Source organism: Cynocephalus volans, chromosome 2 (assembly GCF_027409185.1).
Source record: "Cynocephalus volans isolate mCynVol1 chromosome 2, mCynVol1.pri, whole genome shotgun sequence".
Lineage (NCBI taxonomy): Eukaryota > Metazoa > Chordata > Mammalia > Dermoptera > Cynocephalidae > Cynocephalus > Cynocephalus volans.
In genome coordinates, this window is record NC_084461.1 from 38,973,035 (window position 1) to 38,996,538 (window position 23,504).

Consider the following 23,504-nt stretch of genomic DNA (forward strand, 5'->3'; position numbering starts at 1 on the left):
CACCGGACGTGGCCCCAGTGCCAGAGGAACAGTCCCAGGAGGCTTCAGCACTAGCAGGACTGTCCTGGGTGCACCAGGGCATCCTCGCGTGCTCGGCCTCCTCGGAGATTAAACGTGCAGGGATGGGGGTGGCGAGACTGTCGCTGCGCTCCCGGGCTCACGCGAGGTGTGCGGGTGTGTCCGTGCGGGTCAACCGGCACGCTCCGGGCGTTTCCGTCCGTGGGCACCGACCGGGGACGAGGCAAGTGAAAGGGAGAGGGTGTCCTGCGGCCGTACGCGGTCCCTCTGGTGGCCCAGACGTCGCCTTCAACTTTTCCTTTCATTTTACCGACTCGGCCTCCGGAGGTGGGGACCGGCCTCGAACGCAAAAGGAGCAGGGAGGGGATGCAGGGCTCGACCGGGGTCCGCGTGCACCCGGTCGTCCAGGCGGCTGCCGGGAGATTTTCACCAAGTCTCAGTCCTGAGCCCGCACACACGCCTAAGCCTGCGGATGGCGGGAGGGCTACGTTTACCTTATAAAACGTAAGGGATGTGACACGAGAGTAAATGAAAACAAACGACGCATACATCAGAAAACACAACAGGAAGAAAAACAGTAAGAAACCAATTGTACTTTAAAATCAATTTGGGAAAATTCTAAAATCATAAATTACAATTCTGAAAGCTCGAAAGCGTACAAAGACAATTATTAGGATCACATTTTGAAATGAAGATGAATGCCTAGAAAACTTGCAAGTGGTAAGAGACCTGGAAAACTCAAGGAGGAAACAGTCCGGAGAATAGGCAAGGAACACGGAACGTCCGTTTTAATGCACTTTTATTTGCCACGTGGACACGTTTTGAAAATGAGAATCTTCTTCAGATAGGAAGATCCCAAAAGGCTCCTGCTGCTGCTAATAGTCTCTAGTGCCAAAGATGAAAGGGCAGCACCCCCATGACATCATGGAGACGAGGGCGCCAGCAATGTGACGAATCCACTCCAGACCTCCTGCCAGAAGTGCGTGGCTGCTCCACCGGTAGGGGGCGGGAGGTCGGCGACACTCCACAAGGGGCACGCTGTCAGAGGCCCCGGGGTCCTGCTGTGTGTCCCCAGGGTGGGGCGTGCCTGCCCAAGGAGGCTGCTGGATGGCCTGTCTGTCGACTTCCTCTACACGGTCCACCGCTCCTATCGGACCTCCTGGCTTGTCGTGTGTCCCAGTCCGAGGAAACGCAGTGGGCTGGGCTCTGCTGGTTTCCGAAGTGCTCCGGACCGTGGGACCGAGCCCGTCTGGCAGGCCGACCCAGCGAAGGCGCCAAGGACTGGAAAGCAGATTCCCACAGCCATCACCGCTGTCGCACGAGAGCTCTACTAGAACAGGGTACACGGGGACAGGCCACGGACCGCGATCTTCTGAGCTCAGGATCGTCGGAGGCTGGGACTCTGACGTCACCTCTGGGCAATCCCAATCCTGCTTCAGACAGCCGGGGAAGTGCCGCTCCATGGCTTCAGCCTCAGACCAGCAGGACGCTGCGAGCGGGGGCGCTGATGGACCAGGCACAATGGTCAGCAGGACACCAGCCTCGCTATTTATGCTCTCCAGGGCTCGGGGCGGAGCCGAGGCAAAGATGACAGACCAAGGGAAAACGAAAGTTTGAGAGACTCCGTAAGACCCAGACATTTCGAATAGAAAAACGTAGCTGAGAAATCAAACGGAAATGAAATAAATGTACAACAACAGCAAGTTCTGAGAACCAGCCATACAGACTCCGCAAAACGGAGTTTTTTCCATATGCTACGATTAAGAGACCGCTGAGAACTAAGCTGGTACGTGTAACGCTTCGGCTCCATTTTCTCAGGCCAGAAGAACCATTTAAAACGCTCCCAAGTACCCGACCGTCCATGGACTTCTAGGTGAGTCAGAAATCACGTCCGCGTGGGTCGCGCTGCGCGCCGAGCGTCCCTCTGTCCCGTGGTCGAAACCCTTCCCGCGGCACCGCGCGCTCAGGGTACGGTCCGCGACTCCAGAGAGGCACTTGGGAACAGTTCCTGCCAGCGTCTGCGGCAAACGGACACCCTAAGGCAACGTGAAAGACAGGGCGCACCCTCATTGTCTGTTTTATGGCCACTCGAACCGGTCCCCGTCTCCACATGTGGATTTGGACAAAATTTCTGACGGACACGCGCGCGGACCCGCGGCCCGGCGTGAACGGTTTCCCAGCCCCACCACATCCTCAGCGGACGCGTCATATATGACTCCAGAGGGCATCGTGGTAACAGCTGTGGCGGGCTACAGAAAAAACAGAAAGACCGTGTACGCCGTTCACGGCCACACACACACCGAAAACAATACGGAATCGGGAACGGCACGTTGGAAAAAACACCGGCAGGCGCCCGCTAATGCGAATGGAAAAACGGCACTAGCGGGCCGAGGACGGAAACGTGTGCCGGGAGGGGCGCTGGCCCCAGACCAAAACGGAGCACGCCACATACTGCGAATGGAAAAACGGCACTAGCGCGCCTCGGGCTGAAAAGTGTGCGGGGAGTGGCGCTGGCCCCAGACCAAAAACGGAAGACGCCCCATAGTACGAATGGAAAAACGGCACTAGCGGGCCTCGGAGGGAAAAGTGTGCCGGGAGGGGCGCTGGCCCCAGACCAAAACGGAGCACGCCACATACTGCGAATGGAAAAGCGGCACTAGCGGGCCGAGGATGGAAAAGTGTGCCGGGAGGGGCGATGGCCCCAGACCAAAACGGAAGACGCCCCATAGCGCGAATGGAAAAACGGAACTAGCGGGCCTCGGAGGGAAAAGTGTGCCGGGAGGGGCGCTGGCCCGACCAAAACGGAGCACGCCACATCCTGCGAAGGGAAAAACGGAACTAGCGGGCCGAGGATGGAAAAGTGTGCCGGGAGGGGCGCTGGCCCCAGACCAAAACGGAAGACACCCCATAGTACGAATGGAAAAAAGGCACTAGCGCGCCTCGGGCTGAAAAGTGTGCCGGGAGGGGCGCTGGCCCCAGACCAAAACGGAGCACGCCACATACTGCGAATGGAAAAACGGCACTAGAGCGCCTCGGGTGGAAAAGTGTGCCGGGAGGGGCGCTGGCCCCAGACCAAAACGGAAGAAGCCCCATAGTGCGAATGGAAAAACGGCACTAGCGCGCCTCGGGTGGAAAAGTGTGCCGGGAGGTGCACTGGCCCCAGACCAAAACGGAAGACGCCCCATAGTGCGAATGGAAAAACGGCACTAGCGGGCCTCGGAGGGAAAAGTGTGCCGGGAGGGGCGCTGGCCCGACCAAAACGGAGCACGCCACATCCTGCGAATGGAAAAACGACACTAGCGGGCCTAGGATGGAAAAGTGTGCCGGGAGGGGCGCTGGCCCCAGACCAAAACGGAAGACGCCCCATAGTGCGAATGGAAAAACGGCACTAGCGCGCCTCGGGCGGAAAAGTGTGCCGAGAGGGGTGCTGGCCCCAGACCAAAACAGAAGACGCCCCATAGTGCGAATGGAAAAACGGCACTAGCGGGCCTCGGAGGGAAAAGTGAGCCGCGAGGGGCGCTGGCTCCAGACCAAAACGGAGCACGCCACATCCTGCGAATGGAAAAACGGAACTAGCGGGCCGAGGATGGAAAAGTGTGCCGGGAGGGACGCTGGCCCCAGACTAAAACGTAACCCGCCCCATACTGCGAATGGAAAAACGGCAACTCCGTATTTCCTTTAGGAAATGGGTGTTTAGTGTCAGTTTGGCAAAAAGGGGCGAGGGGAAGGCTCAAGCCCTGGAAAGTTCTCCCGCGGTGCATCCAAGCACTTTTCTTTTAAGGCACGTTTGATGGGTCGCAGAGCTGCTGGTTTCCTCGTGCGGACTGTGTCTCACACTCAGTGTCGCTCATTTCTCCCGGCAGACGGAAAGTCCGTGGCAGGAATACCGATTGCTCCAAAGGGCCCTTTGCCTTGGCACCAGCACTGCCCTTGGCCGGGTGCCAGCGCCGCTCGATTCTCCAATGGGCGGGTCCCGCGCGCAGCGGCCACAGGCGAACCGCGCCGGGGGACTTGCCTTGGCCCTGTGCCAGGAGCGCCCGGCGCAGCTGGTGCCGTTCGCGATCGCCACGATGGGTTCCCCGAGTCGGGTGTTTCTCGGTACCTGCACCGCTCTATGCTCCCTGCTGACCCAGGCTGGTCCCGGCTCCGTTAGGGGCTCCGCGAAGGCGTTTTGTCAGCCGTGGGTACAATAGGGGCACGGGCCGTTGTTTTTGGTTGCAGTTTCTAGTCCAGCTGGACTAGCGGTTTGTAGGTCGCTGCACGCAGGTTGAGACCGCTGCATGTGGAGCGGTGACAGCGCCGCTCTGTCGCATTCCCGGGGTTGCGTTCAAACGGCCTTTTCAAGCGGCAGCAACCACTACTTGGGGACGCGTTCTTCAGTGGCCGCTCTGTCCCTTGCACCCTGTCCTCGGCTCCTCATCAGCACTTTGCGATCAGCGTCGACTTGACAGTTTTCTGGCTGCGTCCATCGCTGGTTGTGGCAAGAGCAAAGTTCCGCGGTCCCTCCATGCGGTTGCTTTCTCAGTCCTAGGACCCCTAGTGCCGTTTTGACATTTGCAGAACCTGGTTTGTTCCGTTTTGGTCTAGGGCCAGCATCCCAAACCGGCACACTTCTCTGTCATCGCACGTATGTACACCGAGTCTCTCACTGTTCCTGAGTGTCTCGATTTTCTCCGACTCTGCCCAAACGGGTGTGCGTTGTTAGCGATACCGCTAGTGGCCGCCACTTGCAGGATCCCTGTACTTTCGTTTTCCCGGAATCCCGTCGTCTCCGCGACCGCACATCCCGCTGTTGGGCGTCCACATTGGCGCATCGGCAGCACCACGGATCGCACCGATCTGGCCGTTCCGAACCTGCAGCTCCAGACTCCCCGGGTGCGCTGAGCACCGTGTTCCTGGGGGGCAGCACCGCTGCGAGGGTCGCCCCGCCGCTTCTCGGGAGCGTTGGGCATAGAGCTGAGCCAGCCAGGTGGCACTTTTTCTTTCCCTGCGTCCACAGCCATCCGGATCGTCTCTGTCTTGTCCTGACAAACGAGTCTCGTTGCCTGGGCGGGTCGCGTCTCTGTCGCAGGACCCCGCGCTCTCACCGAGTTTCGGAGTCTACCTCCCAGCACGTTTTCATTTCGCCCTGCCTGCGATGTCTTCTTAGTCTCAGGAAGTCACCGCTTAACCCTAACGAGTCAGGGACTGGCCGTGCGACGGTGACGTTTACACGGAGCACGTCCAGCTTTAGCGACGTCTTCGTGTAGGAAACCGGCATTGATTCCCCGCCGCGGTTTCTAACCTTAACTCCGAGTCCCGCGGTGCGTGTGGTTCTTAGTCACGGAAGTTTGTCTTCACACTCGAGGAGTCCCCCGTCACTTATGCTGGTGACTTTTAAACTCCCCTCGAGGTCAGGATGTGCAGGCCCACGTGTCTCCCGAACTGTCGTTTGGACAAATCCGGCGAACGTGATGTTTTGTCATTTGGGTGCACGGGAAGGTGTTCCACCTGCCCCTCTTAGTGGCGGCTCCTGTTCCCTCCCCCGCCCTTTTCCCCGTTGTGATCTTCAGCCCTAATGACATCGATCTTCTGATCATCGTTGGCTAATAGGCCCTCCCCCCAGAAAAGTAAAATGGCGGTAAAGACCCAGATACACAAAACGGCGCCTGAGAAAGTTTCCCGGAAACCCCTACGCAGAAGAGTCCCCGAGCCGCCACTCAACTTCCCCCGCGCGCGCGATTTTGCAGCCAATGAGAAGGTCCCAGCTCAGCTTCAACCCCGCTCGCTCCCCGCCCCTTCCTCCTTAGCCAGTAGGAACCGTCCAGCTCAGCCTAACTGGATATAAAAGGCCACCCCGAGTCCCCCTGCGGCTGCTCCCACGTTCCCGAGGGCACCCGCTTGTTCATCTTGCCTGCCTAATACACTTCGGTTGAGTCCCTGTCCCCTGGTGTGTCTTATTTTGCGCTCGGGCCAAGGTTTTAATTTTCAATCCTCGCAGCTGTCTGTGGAGTCACATCTCCCCAGTCCCGTGTCCACGTTTGACTGTCGTGGTTCACGTGGAGCCAGGTTTTGTGGACACTTGATGGAGCTCAGTGGACCCATCATTGCCGTCTTTCCTTAGACACTATTTCGTTCCTTAGGAAGACCTGCAATACCAAACGTTGTAATAAAAGCCATTTGTCCACGTTTTCTACGAGTCATTCATGGTTCCAGTCATGCAGTCCGCGGCCTCCCGAGCCCCGCAGACGCTTCGGAGTCTGCCCTGGGAGCCCGGGACCCGCTGCAGCAGCCACGTGGGGAGACTCTGCGGGGCAGGGCGGCCTGGTCTACTGGCCGGCGTCCCAGGAGAAGTTGTCCACGTCCCCTCGTCCGGAGCTCGGCGTCCACGCAGGAGTCGCGTTGGGAGTGTGTGTGACCCCGAAGGGGGTCGGCGGGCAGGTGTGCAGGCCGAGAAACGCGATGCGAGGTGGGGGAGGCTGGGCGGGGCGGTCGGGCCGCCTCTCACCGGGAGATCCAGCTCCTCCTGCTGACGTTCGCTCCGGCTCTGGGGCTCCCCCTGGCGACCGCTTTCGTGTCGTTCTCGTGTTCGGAGCCTCGGTGGGGGGAGGACAGCGAAGGCACCGGACGTGGCCCCAGTGCCAGAGGAACAGTCCCAGGAGGCTTCAGCACTAGCAGGACTGTCCTGGGTGCACCAGGGCATCCTCGCGTGCTCGGCCTCCTCGGAGATTAAACGTGCAGGGATGGGGGTGGCGAGACTGTCGCTGCGCTCCCGGGCTCACGCGAGGTGTGCGGGTGTGTCCGTGCGGGTCAACCGGCACGCTCCGGGCGTTTCCGTCCGCGGGCACCGACCGGGGACGAGGCAAGTGAAAGGGAGAGGGTGTCCTGCGGCCGTACGCGGTCCCTCTGGTGGCCCAGACGTCGCCTTCAACTTTTCCTTTCATTTTACCGACTCGGCCTCCGGAGGTGGGGACCGGCCTCGAACGCAAAAGGAGCAGGGAGGGGATGCAGGGCTCGACCGGGGTCCGCGTGCACCCGGTCGTCCAGGCGGCTGCCGGGAGATTTTCACCAAGTCTCAGTCCTGAGCCCGCACACACGCCTAAGCCTGCGGATGGCGGGAGGGCTACGTTTACCTTATAAAACGTAAGGGATGTGACACGAGAGTAAATGAAAACAAACGACGCATACATCAGAAAACACAACAGGAAGAAAAACAGTAAGAAACCAATTGTACTTTAAAATCAATTTGGGAAAATTCTAAAATCATAAATTACAATTCTGAAAGCTCGAAAGCGTACAAAGACAATTATTAGGATCACATTTTGAAATGAAGATGAATGCCTAGAAAACTTGCAAGTGGTAAGAGACCTGGAAAACTCAAGGAGGAAACAGTCCGGAGAATAGGCAAGGAACACGGAACGTCCGTTTTAATGCACTTTTATTTGCCACGTGGACACGTTTTGAAAATGAGAATCTTCTTCAGATAGGAAGATCCCAAAAGGCTCCTGCTGCTGCTAATAGTCTCTAGTGCCAAAGATGAAAGGGCAGCACCCCCATGACATCATGGAGACGAGGGCGCCAGCAATGTGACGAATCCACTCCAGACCTCCTGCCAGAAGTGCGTGGCTGCTCCACCGGTAGGGGGCGGGAGGTCGGCGACACTCCACAAGGGGCACGCTGTCAGAGGCCCCGGGGTCCTGCTGTGTGTCCCCAGGGTGGGGCGTGCCTGCCCAAGGAGGCTGCTGGATGGCCTGTCTGTCGACTTCCTCTACACGGTCCACCGCTCCTATCGGACCTCCTGGCTTGTCGTGTGTCCCAGTCCGAGGAAACGCAGTGGGCTGGGCTCTGCTGGTTTCCGAAGTGCTCCGGACCGTGGGACCGAGCCCGTCTGGCAGGCCGACCCAGCGAAGGCGCCAAGGACTGGAAAGCAGATTCCCACAGCCATCACCGCTGTCGCACGAGAGCTCTACTAGAACAGGGTACACGGGGACAGGCCACGGACCGCGATCTTCTGAGCTCAGGATCGTCGGAGGCTGGGACTCTGACGTCACCTCTGGGCAATCCCAATCCTGCTTCAGACAGCCGGGGAAGTGCCGCTCCATGGCTTCAGCCTCAGACCAGCAGGACGCTGCGAGCGGGGGCGCTGATGGACCAGGCACAATGGTCAGCAGGACACCAGCCTCGCTATTTATGCTCTCCAGGGCTCGGGGCGGAGCCGAGGCAAAGATGACAGACCAAGGGAAAACGAAAGTTTGAGAGACTCCGTAAGACCCAGACATTTCGAATAGAAAAACGTAGCTGAGAAATCAAACGGAAATGAAATAAATGTACAACAACAGCAAGTTCTGAGAACCAGCCATACAGACTCCGCAAAACGGAGTTTTTTCCATATGCTACGATTAAGAGACCGCTGAGAACTAAGCTGGTACGTGTAACGCTTCGGCTCCATTTTCTCAGGCCAGAAGAACCATTTAAAACGCTCCCAAGTACCCGACCGTCCATGGACTTCTAGGTGAGTCAGAAATCACGTCCGCGTGGGTCGCGCTGCGCGCCGAGCGTCCCTCTGTCCCGTGGTCGAAACCCTTCCCGCGGCACCGCGCGCTCAGGGTACGGTCCGCGACTCCAGAGAGGCACTTGGGAACAGTTCCTGCCAGCGTCTGCGGCAAACGGACACCCTAAGGCAACGTGAAAGACAGGGCGCACCCTCATTGTCTGTTTTATGGCCACTCGAACCGGTCCCCGTCTCCACATGTGGATTTGGACAAAATTTCTGACGGACACGCGCGCGGACCCGCGGCCCGGCGTGAACGGTTTCCCAGCCCCACCACATCCTCAGCGGACGCGTCATATATGACTCCAGAGGGCATCGTGGTAACAGCTGTGGCGGGCTACAGAAAAAACAGAAAGACCGTGTACGCCGTTCACGGCCACACACACACCGAAAACAATACGGAATCGGGAACGGCACGTTGGAAAAAACACCGGCAGGCGCCCGCTAATGCGAATGGAAAAACGGCACTAGCGGGCCGAGGACGGAAACGTGTGCCGGGAGGGGCGCTGGCCCCAGACCAAAACGGAGCACGCCACATACTGCGAATGGAAAAACGACACTAGCGCGCCTCGGGCTGAAAAGTGTGCCGCGAGGGGCGCTGGCCCCAGACCAAAACGGAAGACGCCCCATAGTACGAATGGAAAAACGGCACTAGCGGGCCTCGGAGGGAAAAGTGTGCCGGGAGGGGCGCTGGCCCCAGACCAAAACGGAGCACGCCACATACTGCGAATGGAAAAGCGGCACTAGCGGGCCGAGGATGGAAAAGTGTGCCGGGAGGGGCGATGGCCCCAGACCAAAACGGAAGACGCCCCATAGCGCGAATGGAAAAACGGAACTAGCGGGCCTCGGAGGGAAAAGTGTGCCGAGAGGGGCGCTGGCCCCAGACCAAAACGGAGCACGCCACATACTGCGAATGGAAAAGCGGCACTAGCGGGCCGAGGATGGAAAAGTGTGCCGGGAGGGGCGATGGCCCCAGACCAAAACGGAAGACGCCCCATAGCGCGAATGGAAAAACGGAACTAGCGGGCCTCGGAGGGAAAAGTGTGCCGGGAGGGGCGCTGGCCCCAGACCAAAACGGAGCACGCCACATACTGCGAATGGAAAAACGGCACTAGCGGGCCGAGGATGGAAAAGTGTGCCGGGAGGGGCGATGGCCCCAGACCAAAACGGAAGACGCCCCATAGCGCGAATGGAAAAACGGAACTAGCGGGCCTCGGAGGGAAAAGTGTGCCGGGAGGGGCGCTGGCCCGACCAAAACGGAGCACGCCACATCCTGCGAAGGGAAAAACGGAACTAGCGGGCCGAGGATGGAAAAGTGTGCCGGGAGGGGCGCTGGCCCCAGACCAAAACGGAAGACACCCCATAGTACGAATGGAAAAAAGGCACTAGCGCGCCTCGGGCTGAAAAGTGTGCCGGGAGGGGCGCTGGCCCCAGACCAAAACGGAGCACGCCACATACTGCGAATGGAAAAACGGCACTAGAGCGCCTCGGGTGGAAAAGTGTGCCGGGAGGGGCGCTGGCCCCAGACCAAAACGGAAGACGCCCCATAGTGCGAATGGAAAAACGGCACTAGCGCGCCTCGGGTGGAAAAGTGTGCCGGGAGGTGCACTGGCCCCAGACCAAAACGGAAGACGCCCCATAGTGCGAATGGAAAAACGGAAATACCGGGCCTCGGAGGGAAAAGTGTGCCGGGAGGGGCGCTGGCCCGACCAAAACGGAGCACGCCACATCCTGCGAATGGAAAAACGACACTAGCGGGCCTAGGATGGAAAAGTGTGCCGGGAGGGGCGCTGGCCCCAGACCAAAACGGAAGACGCCCCATAGTGCGAATGGAAAAACGGCACTAGCGCGCCTCGGGCGGAAAAGTGTGCCGAGAGGGGTGCTGGCCCCAGACCAAAACAGAAGACGCCCCATAGTGCGAATGGAAAAACGGCACTAGCGGGCCTCGGAGGGAAAAGTGAGCCGCGAGGGGCGCTGGCTCCAGACCAAAACGGAGCACGCCACATCCTGCGAATGGAAAAACGGAACTAGCGGGCCGAGGATGGAAAAGTGTGCCGGGAGGGACGCTGGCCCCAGACTAAAACGTAACCCGCCCCATACTGCGAATGGAAAAACGGCAACTCCGTATTTCCTTTAGGAAATGGGTGTTTAGTGTCAGTTTGGCAAAAAGGGGCGAGGGGAAGGCTCAAGCCCTGGAAAGTTCTCCCGCGGTGCATCCAAGCACTTTTCTTTTAAGGCACGTTTGATGGGTCGCAGAGCTGCTGGTTTCCTCGTGCGGACTGTGTCTCACACTCAGTGTCGCTCATTTCTCCCGGCAGACGGAAAGTCCGTGGCAGGAATACCGATTGCTCCAAAGGGCCCTTTGCCTTGGCACCAGCACTGCCCTTGGCCGGGTGCCAGCGCCGCTCGATTCTCCAATGGGCGGGTCCCGCGCGCAGCGGCCACAGGCGAACCGCGCCGGGGGACTTGCCTTGGCCCTGTGCCAGGAGCGCCCGGCGCAGCTGGTGCCGTTCGCGATCGCCACGATGGGTTCCCCGAGTCGGGTGTTTCTCGGTACCTGCACCGCTCTATGCTCCCTGCTGACCCAGGCTGGTCCCGGCTCCGTTAGGGGCTCCGCGAAGGCGTTTTGTCAGCCGTGGGTACAATAGGGGCACGGGCCGTTGTTTTTGGTTGCAGTTTCTAGTCCAGCTGGACTAGCGGTTTGTAGGTCGCTGCACGCAGGTTGAGACCGCTGCATGTGGAGCGGTGACAGCGCCGCTCTGTCGCATTCCCGGGGTTGCGTTCAAACGGCCTTTTCAAGCGGCAGCAACCACTACTTGGGGACGCGTTCTTCAGTGGCCGCTCTGTCCCTTGCACCCTGTCCTCGGCTCCTCATCAGCACTTTGCGATCAGCGTCGACTTGACAGTTTTCTGGCTGCGTCCATCGCTGGTTGTGGCAAGAGCAAAGTTCCGCGGTCCCTCCATGCGGTTGCTTTCTCAGTCCTAGGACCCCTAGTGCCGTTTTGACATTTGCAGAACCTGGTTTGTTCCGTTTTGGTCTAGGGCCAGCATCCCAAACCGGCACACTTCTCTGTCATCGCACGTATGTACACCGAGTCTCTCACTGTTCCTGAGTGTCTCGATTTTCTCCGACTCTGCCCAAACGGGTGTGCGTTGTTAGCGATACCGCTAGTGGCCGCCACTTGCAGGATCCCTGTACTTTCGTTTTCCCGGAATCCCGTCGTCTCCGCGACCGCACATCCCGCTGTTGGGCGTCCACATTGGCGCATCGGCAGCACCACGGATCGCACCGATCTGGCCGTTCCGAACCTGCAGCTCCAGACTCCCCGGGTGCGCTGAGCACCGTGTTCCTGGGGGGCAGCACCGCTGCGAGGGTCGCCCCGCCGCTTCTCGGGAGCGTTGGGCATAGAGCTGAGCCAGCCAGATGGCACTTTTTCTTTCCCTGCGTCCACAGCCATCCGGATCGTCTCTGTCTTGTCCTGACAAACGAGTCTTGTTGCCTGTGCGGGTCGCGTCTCTGTCGCAGGACCCCGCGCTCTCACCGAGTTTCGGAGTCTACCTCCCAGCACGTTTTCATTTCGCCCTGCCTGCGATGTCTTCTTAGTCTCAGGAAGTCACCGCTTAACCCTAACGAGTCAGGGACTGGCCGTGCGACGGTGACGTTTACACGGAGCACGTCCAGCTTTAGCGACGTCTTCGTGTAGGAAACCGGCATTGATTCCCCGCCGCGGTTTCTAACCTTAACTCCGAGTCCCGCGGTGCGTGTGGTTCTTAGTCACGGAAGTTTGTCTTCACACTCGAGGAGTCCCCCGTCACTTATGCTGGTGACTTTTAAACTCCCCTCGAGGTCAGGATGTGCAGGCCCACGTGTCTCCCGAACTGTCGTTTGGACAAATCCGGCGAACGTGATGTTTTGTCATTTGGGTGCACGGGAAGGTGTTCCACCTGCCCCTCTTAGTGGCGGCTCCTGTTCCCTCCCCCGCCCTTTTCCCCGTTGTGATCTTCAGCCCTAATGACATCGATCTTCTGATCATCGTTGGCTAATAGGCCCTCCCCCCAGAAAAGTAAAATGGCGGTAAAGACCCAGATACACAAAACGGCGCCTGAGAAAGTTTCCCGGAAACCCCCACGCAGAAGAGTCCCCGAGCCGCCACTCAACTTCCCCCGCGCGCGCGATTTTGCAGCCAATGAGAAGGTCCCAGCTCAGCTTCAACCCCGCTCGCTCCCCGCCCCTTCCTCCTTAGCCAGTAGGAACCGTCCAGCTCAGCCTAACTGGATATAAAAGGCCACCCCGAGTCCCCCTGCGGCTGCTCCCACGTTCCCGAGGGCACCCGCTTGTTCATCTTGCCTGCCTAATACACTTCGGTTGAGTCCCTGTCCCCTGGTGTGTCTTATTTTGCGCTCGGGCCAAGGTTTTAATTTTCAATCCTCGCAGCTGTCTGTGGAGTCACATCTCCCCAGTCCCGTGTCCACGTTTGACTGTCGTGGTTCACGTGGAGCCAGGTTTTGTGGACACTTGATGGAGCTCAGTGGACCCATCATTGCCGTCTTTCCTTAGACACTATTTCGTTCCTTAGGAAGACCTGCAATACCAAACGTTGTAATAAAAGCCATTTGTCCACGTTTTCTACGAGTCATTCATGGTTCCAGTCATGCAGTCCGCGGCCTCCCGAGCCCCGCAGACGCTTCGGAGTCTGCCCTGGGAGCCCGGGACCCGCTGCAGCAGCCACGTGGGGAGACTCTGCGGGGCAGGGCGGCCTGGTCTACTGGCCGGCGTCCCAGGAGAAGTTGTCCACGTCCCCTCGTCCGGAGCTCGGCGTCCACGCAGGAGTCGCGTTGGGAGTGTGTGTGACCCCGAAGGGGGTCGGCGGGCAGGTGTGCAGGCCGAGAAACGCGATGCGAGGTGGGGGAGGCTGGGCGGGGCGGTCGGGCCGCCTCTCACCGGGAGATCCAGCTCCTCCTGCTGACGTTCGCTCCGGCTCTGGGGCTCCCCCTGGCGACCGCTTTCGTGTCGTTCTCGTGTTCGGAGCCTCGGTGGGGGGAGGACAGCGAAGGCACCGGACGTGGCCCCAGTGCCAGAGGAACAGTCCCAGGAGGCTTCAGCACTAGCAGGACTGTCCTGGGTGCACCAGGGCATCCTCGCGTGCTCGGCCTCCTCGGAGATTAAACGTGCAGGGATGGGGGTGGCGAGACTGTCGCTGCGCTCCCGGGCTCACGCGAGGTGTGCGGGTGTGTCCGTGCGGGTCAACCGGCACGCTCCGGGCGTTTCCGTCCGTGGGCACCGACCGGGGACGAGGCAAGTGAAAGGGAGAGGGTGTCCTGCGGCCGTACGCGGTCCCTCTGGTGGCCCAGACGTCGCCTTCAACTTTTCCTTTCATTTTACCGACTCGGCCTCCGGAGGTGGGGACCGGCCTCGAACGCAAAAGGAGCAGGGAGGGGATGCAGGGCTCGACCGGGGTCCGCGTGCACCCGGTCGTCCAGGCGGCTGCCGGGAGATTTTCACCAAGTCTCAGTCCTGAGCCCGCACACACGCCTAAGCCTGCGGATGGCGGGAGGGCTACGTTTACCTTATAAAACGTAAGGGATGTGACACGAGAGTAAATGAAAACAAACGACGCATACATCAGAAAACACAACAGGAAGAAAAACAGTAAGAAACCAATTGTACTTTAAAATCAATTTGGGAAAATTCTAAAATCATAAATTACAATTCTGAAAGCTCGAAAGCGTACAAAGACAATTATTAGGATCACATTTTGAAATGAAGATGAATGCCTAGAAAACTTGCAAGTGGTAAGAGACCTGGAAAACTCAAGGAGGAAACAGTCCGGAGAATAGGCAAGGAACACGGAACGTCCGTTTTAATGCACTTTTATTTGCCACGTGGACACGTTTTGAAAATGAGAATCTTCTTCAGATAGGAAGATCCCAAAAGGCTCCTGCTGCTGCTAATAGTCTCTAGTGCCAAAGATGAAAGGGCAGCACCCCCATGACATCATGGAGACGAGGGCGCCAGCAATGTGACGAATCCACTCCAGACCTCCTGCCAGAAGTGCGTGGCTGCTCCACCGGTAGGGGGCGGGAGGTCGGCGACACTCCACAAGGGGCACGCTGTCAGAGGCCCCGGGGTCCTGCTGTGTGTCCCCAGGGTGGGGCGTGCCTGCCCAAGGAGGCTGCTGGATGGCCTGTCTGTCGACTTCCTCTACACGGTCCACCGCTCCTATCGGACCTCCTGGCTTGTCGTGTGTCCCAGTCCGAGGAAACGCAGTGGGCTGGGCTCTGCTGGTTTCCGAAGTGCTCCGGACCGTGGGACCGAGCCCGTCTGGCAGGCCGACCCAGCGAAGGCGCCAAGGACTGGAAAGCAGATTCCCACAGCCATCACCGCTGTCGCACGAGAGCTCTACTAGAACAGGGTACACGGGGACAGGCCACGGACCGCGATCTTCTGAGCTCAGGATCGTCGGAGGCTGGGACTCTGACGTCACCTCTGGGCAATCCCAATCCTGCTTCAGACAGCCGGGGAAGTGCCGCTCCATGGCTTCAGCCTCAGACCAGCAGGACGCTGCGAGCGGGGGCGCTGATGGACCAGGCACAATGGTCAGCAGGACACCAGCCTCGCTATTTATGCTCTCCAGGGCTCGGGGCGGAGCCGAGGCAAAGATGACAGACCAAGGGAAAACGAAAGTTTGAGAGACTCCGTAAGACCCAGACATTTCGAATAGAAAAACGTAGCTGAGAAATCAAACGGAAATGAAATAAATGTACAACAACAGCAAGTTCTGAGAACCAGCCATACAGACTCCGCAAAACGGAGTTTTTTCCATATGCTACGATTAAGAGACCGCTGAGAACTAAGCTGGTACGTGTAACGCTTCGGCTCCATTTTCTCAGGCCAGAAGAACCATTTAAAACGCTCCCAAGTACCCGACCGTCCATGGACTTCTAGGTGAGTCAGAAATCACGTCCGCGTGGGTCGCGCTGCGCGCCGAGCGTCCCTCTGTCCCGTGGTCGAAACCCTTCCCGCGGCACCGCGCGCTCAGGGTACGGTCCGCGACTCCAGAGAGGCACTTGGGAACAGTTCCTGCCAGCGTCTGCGGCAAACGGACACCCTAAGGCAACGTGAAAGACAGGGCGCACCCTCATTGTCTGTTTTATGGCCACTCGAACCGGTCCCCGTCTCCACATGTGGATTTGGACAAAATTTCTGACGGACACGCGCGCGGACCCGCGGCCCGGCGTGAACGGTTTCCCAGCCCCACCACATCCTCAGCGGACGCGTCATATATGACTCCAGAGGGCATCGTGGTAACAGCTGTGGCGGGCTACAGAAAAAACAGAAAGACCGTGTACGCCGTTCACGGCCACACACACACCGAAAACAATACGGAATCGGGAACGGCACGTTGGAAAAAACACCGGCAGGCGCCCGCTAATGCGAATGGAAAAACGGCACTAGCGGGCCGAGGACGGAAACGTGTGCCGGGAGGGGCGCTGGCCCCAGACCAAAACGGAGCACGCCACATACTGCGAATGGAAAAACGGCACTAGCGCGCCTCGGGCTGAAAAGTGTGCCGCGAGGGGCGCTGGCCCCAGACCAAAACGGAAGACGCCCCATAGTGCGAATGGAAAAACGGAACTAGCGGGCCTCGGAGGGAAAAGTGTGCCTGTGCCGGGAGGGGCGCTGGCCCGACCAAAACGGAGCACGCCACATCCTGCGAATGGAAAAACGGAACTAGCGGGCCGAGGATGGAAAAGTGTGCCGGGAGGGGCGCTGGCCCCAGACCAAAAACGGAAGACGCCCCATAGTACGAATGGAAAAACGGCACTAGCGGGCCTCGGAGGGAAAAGTGTGCCGGGAGGGGCGCTGGCCCCAGACCAAAACGGAGCACGCCACATACTGCGAATGGAAAAACGGCACTAGCGGGCCGAGGATGGAAAAGTGTGCCGGGAGGGGCGATGGCCCCAGACCAAAACGGAAGACGCCCCATAGCGCGAATGGAAAAACGGAACTAGCGGGCCTCGGAGGGAAAAGTGTGCCGGGAGGGGCGCTGGCCCGACCAAAACGGAGCACGCCACATCATGCGAATGGAAAAACGACACTAGCGGGCCTAGGATGGAAAAGTGTGCCGGGAGGGGCGCTGGCCCCAGACCAAAACGGAAGACGCCCCATAGTGCGAATGGAAAAACGGCACTAGCGCGCCTCGGGCGGAAAAGTGTGCCCAGAGGTGTGCTGGCCCCAGACCAAAACAGAAGACGCCCCATAGTGCGAATGGAAAAACGGCACTAGCGGGCCTCGGAGGGAAAAGTGTGCCGGGAGGGGCGCTGGCCCGACCAAAACGGAGCACGCCACATCCTGCGAATGGAAAAACGGAACTAGCTGGCCGAGGATGGAAATGTGTGCCGGGAGGGACGCTGGCCCCAGACTAAAACGTAACCCGCCCCATACTGCGAATGGAAAAAACGGCAACTCCGTATTTCCTTTAGGAAATGGGTGTTTAGTGTCAGTTTGGCAAAAAGGGGCGAGGGGAAGGCTCAAGCCCTGGAAAGTTCTCCCGCGGTGCATCCAAGCACTTTTCTTTTAAGGCACGTTTGATGGGTCGCAGAGCTGCTGGTTTCCTCGTGCGGACTGTGTCTCACACTCAGTGTCGCTCATTTCTCCCGGCAGACGGAAAGTCCGTGGCAGGAATACCGATTGCTCCAAAGGGCCCTTTGCCTTGGCACCAGCACTGCCCTTGGCCGGGTGCCAGCGCCGCTCGATTCTCCAATGGGCGGGTCCCGCGCGCAGCGGCCACAGGCGAACCGCGCCGGGGGACTTGCCTTGGCCCTGTGCCAGGAGCGCCCGGCGCAGCTGGTGCCGTTCGCGATCGCCACGATGGGTTCCCCGAGTCGGGTGTTTCTCGGTACCTGCACCGCTCTATGCTCCCTGCTGACCCAGGCTGGTCCCGGCTCCGTTAGGGGCTCCGCGAAGGCGTTTTGTCAGCCGTGGGTACAATAGGGGCACGGGCCGTTGTTTTTGGTTGCAGTTTCTAGTCCAGCTGGACTAGCGGTTTGTAGGTCGCTGCACGCAGGTTGAGACCGCTGCATGTGGAGCGGTGACAGCGCCGCTCTGTCGCATTCCCGGGGTTGCGTTCAAACGGCCTTTTCAAGCGGCAGCAACCACTACTTGGGGACGCGTTCTTCAGTGGCCGCTCTGTCCCTTGCACCCTGTCCTCGGCTCCTCATCAGCACTTTGCGATCAGCGTCGACTTGACAGTTTTCTGGCTGCGTCCATCGCTGGTTGTGGCAAGAGCAAAGTTCCGCGGTCCCTCCATGCGGTTGCTTTCTCAGTCCTAGGACCCCTAGTGCCGTTTTGACATTTGCAGAACCTGGTTTGTTCCGTTTTGGTCTAGGGCCAGCATCCCAAACCGGCACACTTCTCTGTCATCGCACGTATGTACACCGAGTCTCTCACTGTTCCTGAGTGTCTCGATTTTCTCCGACTCTGCCCAAACGGGTGTGCGTTGTTAGCGATACCGCTAGTGGCCGCCACTTGCAGGATCCCTGTACTTTCGTTTTCCCGGAATCCCGTCGTCTCCGCGACCGCACATCCCGCTGTTGGGCGTCCACATTGGCGCATCGGCAGCACCACGGATCGCACCGATCTGGCCGTTCCGAACCTGCAGCTCCAGACTCCCCGGGTGCGCTGAGCACCGTGTTCCTGGGGGGCAGCACCGCTGCGAGGGTCGCCCCGCCGCTTCTCGGGAGCGTTGGGCATAGAGCTGAGCCAGCCAGGTGGCACTTTTTCTTTCCCTGCGTCCACAGCCATCCGGATCGTCTCTGTCTTGTCCTGACAAACGAGTCTCGTTGCCTGGGCGGGTCGCGTCTCTGTCGCAGGACCCCGCGCTCTCACCGAGTTTCGGAGTCTACCTCCCAGCACGTTTTCATTTCGCCCTGCCTGCGATGTCTTCTTAGTCTCAGGAAGTCACCGCTTAACCCTAACGAGTCAGGGACTGGCCGTGCGACGGTGACGTTTACACGGAGCACGTCCAGCTTTAGCGACGTCTTCGTGTAGGAAACCGGCATTGATTCCCCGCCGCGGTTTCTAACCTTAACTCCGAGTCCCGCGGTGCGTGTGGTTCTTAGTCACGGAAGTTTGTCTTCACACTCGAGGAGTCCCCCGTCACTTATGCTGGTGACTTTTAAACTCCCCTCGAGGTCAGGATGTGCAGGCCCACGTGTCTCCCGAACTGTCGTTTGGACAAATCCGGCGAACGTGATGTTTTGTCATTTGGGTGCACGGGAAGGTGTTCCACCTGCCCCTCTTAGTGGCGGCTCCTGTTCCCTCCCCCGCCCTTTTCCCCGTTGTGATCTTCAGCCCTAATGACATCGATCTTCTGATCATCGTTGGCTAATAGGCCCTCCCCCCAGAAAAGTAAAATGGCGGTAAAGACCCAGATACACAAAACGGCGCCTGAGAAAGTTTCCCGGAAACCCCTACGCAGAAGAGTCCCCGAGCCGCCACTCAACTTCCCCCGCGCGCGCGATTTTGCAGCCAATGAGAAGGTCCCAGCTCAGCTTCAACCCCGCTCGCTCCCCGCCCCTTCCTCCTTAGCCAGTAGGAACCGTCCAGCTCAGCCTAACTGGATATAAAAGGCCACCCCGAGTCCCCCTGCGGCTGCTCCCACGTTCCCGAGGGCACCCGCTTGTTCATCTTGCCTGCCTAATACACTTCGGTTGAGTCCCTGTCCCCTGGTGTGTCTTATTTTGCGCTCGGGCCAAGGTTTTAATTTTCAATCCTCGCAGCTGTCTGTGGAGTCACATCTCCCCAGTCCCGTGTCCACGTTTGACTGTCGTGGTTCACGTGGAGCCAGGTTTTGTGGACACTTGATGGAGCTCAGTGGACCCATCATTGCCGTCTTTCCTTAGACACTATTTCGTTCCTTAGGAAGACCTGCAATACCAAACGTTGTAATAAAAGCCATTTGTCCACGTTTTCTACGAGTCATTCATGGTTCCAGTCATGCAGTCCGCGGCCTCCCGAGCCCCGCAGACGCTTCGGAGTCTGCCCTGGGAGCCCGGGACCCGCTGCAGCAGCCACGTGGGGAGACTCTGCGGGGCAGGGCGGCCTGGTCTACTGGCCGGCGTCCCAGGAGAAGTTGTCCACGTCCCCTCGTCCGGAGCTCGGCGTCCACGCAGGAGTCGCGTTGGGAGTGTGTGTGACCCCGAAGGGGGTCGGCGGGCAGGTGTGCAGGCCGAGAAACGCGATGCGAGGTGGGGGAGGCTGGGCGGGGCGGTCGGGCCGCCTCTCACCGGGAGATCCAGCTCCTCCTGCTGACGTTCGCTCCGGCTCTGGGGCTCCCCCTGGCGACCGCTTTCGTGTCGTTCTCGTGTTCGGAGCCTCGGTGGGGGGAGGACAGCGAAGGCACCGGACGTGGCCCCAGTGCCAGAGGAACAGTCCCAGGAGGCTTCAGCACTAGCAGGACTGTCCTGGGTGCACCAGGGCATCCTCGCGTGCTCGGCCTCCTCGGAGATTAAACGTGCAGGGATGGGGGTGGCGAGACTGTCGCTGCGCTCCCGGGCTCACGCGAGGTGTGCGGGTGTGTCCGTGCGGGTCAACCGGCACGCTCCGGGCGTTTCCGTCCGCGGGCACCGACCGGGGACGAGGCAAGTGAAAGGGAGAGGGTGTCCTGCGGCCGTACGCGGTCCCTCTGGTGGCCCAGACGTCGCCTTCAACTTTTCCTTTCATTTTACCGACTCGGCCTCCGGAGGTGGGGACCGGCCTCGAACGCAAAAGGAGCAGGGAGGGGATGCAGGGCTCGACCGGGGTCCGCGTGCACCCGGTCGTCCAGGCGGCTGCCGGGAGATTTTCACCAAGTCTCAGTCCTGAGCCCGCACACACGCCTAAGCCTGCGGATGGCGGGAGGGCTACGTTTACCTTATAAAACGTAAGGGATGTGACACGAGAGTAAATGAAAACAAACGACGCATACATCAGAAAACACAACAGGAAGAAAAACAGTAAGAAACCAATTGTACTTTAAAATCAATTTGGGAAAATTCTAAAATCATAAATTACAATTCTGAAAGCTCGAAAGCGTACAAAGACAATTATTAGGATCACATTTTGAAATGAAGATGAATGCCTAGAAAACTTGCAAGTGGTAAGAGACCTGGAAAACTCAAGGAGGAAACAGTCCGGAGAATAGGCAAGGAACACGGAACGTCCGTTTTAATGCACTTTTATTTGCCACGTGGACACGTTTTGAAAATGAGAATCTTCTTCAGATAGGAAGATCCCAAAAGGCTCCTGCTGCTGCTAATAGTCTCTAGTGCCAAAGATGAAAGGGCAGCACCCCCATGACATCATGGAGACGAGGGCGCCAGCAATGTGACGAATCCACTCCAGACCTCCTGCCAGAAGTGCGTGGCTGCTCCACCGGTAGGGGGCGGGAGGTCGGCGACACTCCACAAGGGGCACGCTGTCAGAGGCCCCGGGGTCCTGCTGTGTGTCCCCAGGGTGGGGCGTGCCTGCCCAAGGAGGCTGCTGGATGGCCTGTCTGTCGACTTCCTCTACACGGTCCACCGCTCCTATCGGACCTCCTGGCTTGTCGTGTGTCCCAGTCCGAGGAAACGCAGTGGGCTGGGCTCTGCTGGTTTCCGAAGTGCTCCGGACCGTGGGACCGAGCCCGTCTGGCAGGCCGACCCAGCGAAGGCGCCAAGGACTGGAAAGCAGATTCCCACAGCCATCACCGCTGTCGCACGAGAGCTCTACTAGAACAGGGTACACGGGGACAGGCCACGGACCGCGATCTTCTGAGCTCAGGATCGTCGGAGGCTGGGACTCTGACGTCACCTCTGGGCAATCCCAATCCTGCTTCAGACAGCCGGGGAAGTGCCGCTCCATGGCTTCAGCCTCAGACCAGCAGGACGCTGCGAGCGGGGGCGCTGATGGACCAGGCACAATGGTCAGCAGGACACCAGCCTCGCTATTTATGCTCTCCAGGGCTCGGGGCGGAGCCGAGGCAAAGATGACAGACCAAGGGAAAACGAAAGTTTGAGAGACTCCGTAAGACCCAGACATTTCGAATAGAAAAACGTAGCTGAGAAATCAAACGGAAATGAAATAAATGTACAACAACAGCAAGTTCTGAGAACCAGCCATACAGACTCCGCAAAACGGAGTTTTTTCCATATGCTACGATTAAGAGACCGCTGAGAACTAAGCTGGTACGTGTAACGCTTCGGCTCCATTTTCTCAGGCCAGAAGAACCATTTAAAACGCTCCCAAGTACCCGACCGTCCATGGACTTCTAGGTGAGTCAGAAATCACGTCCGCGTGGGTCGCGCTGCGCGCCGAGCGTCCCTCTGTCCCGTGGTCGAAACCCTTCCCGCGGCACCGCGCGCTCAGGGTACGGTCCGCGACTCCAGAGAGGCACTTGGGAACAGTTCCTGCCAGCGTCTGCGGCAAACGGACACCCGAAGGCAACGTGAAAGACAGGGCGCACCCTCATTGTCTGTTTTATGGCCACTCGAACCGGTCCCCGTCTCCACATGTGGATTTGGACAAAATTCCTGCAGGGGCCTCTGGCGACGGACACGCGCGCGGACCCGCGGCCCGGCGTGAACGGCTTCCCAGCCCCACCACATCCTCAGCGGACGCGTCATATATGACTCCAGAGGGCATCGTGGTAACAGCTGTGGCGGGCTACAGAAAAAACAGAAAGACCGTGTACGCCGTTCACGGCCACACACACACCGAAAACAATACGGAATCGGGAACGGCACGTTGGAAAAAACACCGGCAGGCGCCCGCTAATGCGAATGGAAAAACGGCACTAGCGGGCCGAGGACGGAAACGTGTGCCGGGAGGGGCGCTGGCCCCAGACCAAACCGGAGCACGCCACATACTGCGAATGGGAAAACGGCAATAGCGGGCCTCGGATGGAAAAGTGTCCCGGGAGGGGCGCTGGCCCAAGACCAAAACGGAAGACACCCCATAGTACGACTGGAAAAACGGCACTAGCGCGCCTCGGGTGGAAAAGTGTGCCGGGAGGGGCGCTGGCCCCAGACCAAAACGGAAGACGCCCCATAGTGCGAATGGAAAAACGGCACTAGCGCGCCTCGGGCGGAAAAGTGTGCCGGGAGGGGCGCTGGCCCCAGACCAAAACGGAAGACGCCCCATAGTGCGAATGGAAAAACGGAACTAGCGGGCCTCGGAGGGAAAAGTGTGCCTGTGCCAGGAGGGGCGCTGGCCCGACCAAAACGGAGCACGCCACATCCTGCGAATGGAAAAACGGAACTAGCGGGCCGAGGATGGAAAAGTGTGCCGGGAGGGGCGCTGGCCCCAGACCAAAACGGAAGACGCCCCATAGTGCGAATGGAAAAACGGAACTAGCGGGCCTGGGAGGGAAAAGTGTGCCGCGAGGGGCGCTGGCCCCAGACCAAAACGGAGCACGCCACATCCTGCGAATGGAAAAACGGAACTAGCGGGCCTAGGATGGAAAAGTGTGCCGGGAGGGACGCTGGCCCCAGACCAAAACGTAACCCGCCCCATACTGCGAATGGAAAAACGGCAACTCCGTATTTCCTTTAGGAAATGGGTGTTTAGTGTCAGTTTGGCAAAAAGGGGCGAGGGGAAGGCTCAAGCCCTGGTAAGTTCTCCCGCGGTGCATCCAAGCACTTTTCTTTTAAGGCACGTTTGATGGGTCGCAGAGCCGCTGGTTTCCTCGTGCGGACTGTGTCTCACACTCAGTGTCGCTCATTTCTCCCGGCAGACGGAAAGTCCGTGGCAGGAATACCGATTGCTCCAAAGGGCCCTTTGCCTTGGCACCAGCACTGCCCTTGGCCGGGTGCCAGCGCCGCTCGATTCTCCAATGGGCGGGTCCCGCGCGCAGGGGCCACAGGCGAACCGCGCCGGGGGACTTGCCTTGGCCCTGTGCCAGGAGCGCCCGGCGCAGCTGGTGCCGTTCGCGATCGC

The 23,504-nt window shown here is 59.2% G+C and overlaps 4 protein-coding genes across 4 annotated transcripts; all 4 read right to left on the reverse strand.

Annotated features, from left to right (window-relative positions):
- Positions 1-893: 893 nt before the first annotated feature.
- On the reverse strand, positions 894-1,658 carry LOC134370451 (annexin-2 receptor-like). Its single transcript, XM_063087560.1, has one exon. The coding sequence runs from the start codon at positions 1,656-1,658 to the stop codon at positions 894-896; it is 765 nt and encodes a 254-aa protein (XP_062943630.1).
- Positions 1,659-7,511: 5,853 nt separating this feature from the next.
- LOC134370452 (annexin-2 receptor-like) lies at positions 7,512-8,276 on the reverse strand. The gene has a single exon (XM_063087561.1). It carries the CDS (start codon positions 8,274-8,276, stop codon positions 7,512-7,514), a length of 765 nt encoding a protein of 254 aa, XP_062943631.1.
- A 6,220-nt stretch (positions 8,277-14,496) lies between these two features.
- Positions 14,497-15,261, reverse strand: LOC134370453 (annexin-2 receptor-like). Its single transcript, XM_063087562.1, has one exon. The coding sequence runs from the start codon at positions 15,259-15,261 to the stop codon at positions 14,497-14,499; it is 765 nt and encodes a 254-aa protein (XP_062943632.1).
- A 5,582-nt stretch (positions 15,262-20,843) lies between these two features.
- LOC134370454 (annexin-2 receptor-like) lies at positions 20,844-21,608 on the reverse strand. The gene has a single exon (XM_063087563.1). The coding sequence runs from the start codon at positions 21,606-21,608 to the stop codon at positions 20,844-20,846; it is 765 nt and encodes a 254-aa protein (XP_062943633.1).
- Between the last annotated feature and the right edge of the window lie 1,896 nt (positions 21,609-23,504).

Bases quoted from the DNA above. Each gene is read 5' to 3' on its own strand.
- LOC134370452 (XM_063087561.1), bottom strand. From the start codon at position 8,276: ATGTCTGGGTCTTACGGAGTCTCTCAAACTTTCGTTTTCCCTTGGTCT.
- LOC134370454 (XM_063087563.1), bottom strand. From the start codon at position 21,608: ATGTCTGGGTCTTACGGAGTCTCTCAAACTTTCGTTTTCCCTTGGTCT.
- LOC134370453 (XM_063087562.1), bottom strand. From the start codon at position 15,261: ATGTCTGGGTCTTACGGAGTCTCTCAAACTTTCGTTTTCCCTTGGTCT.
- LOC134370451 (XM_063087560.1), bottom strand. From the start codon at position 1,658: ATGTCTGGGTCTTACGGAGTCTCTCAAACTTTCGTTTTCCCTTGGTCT.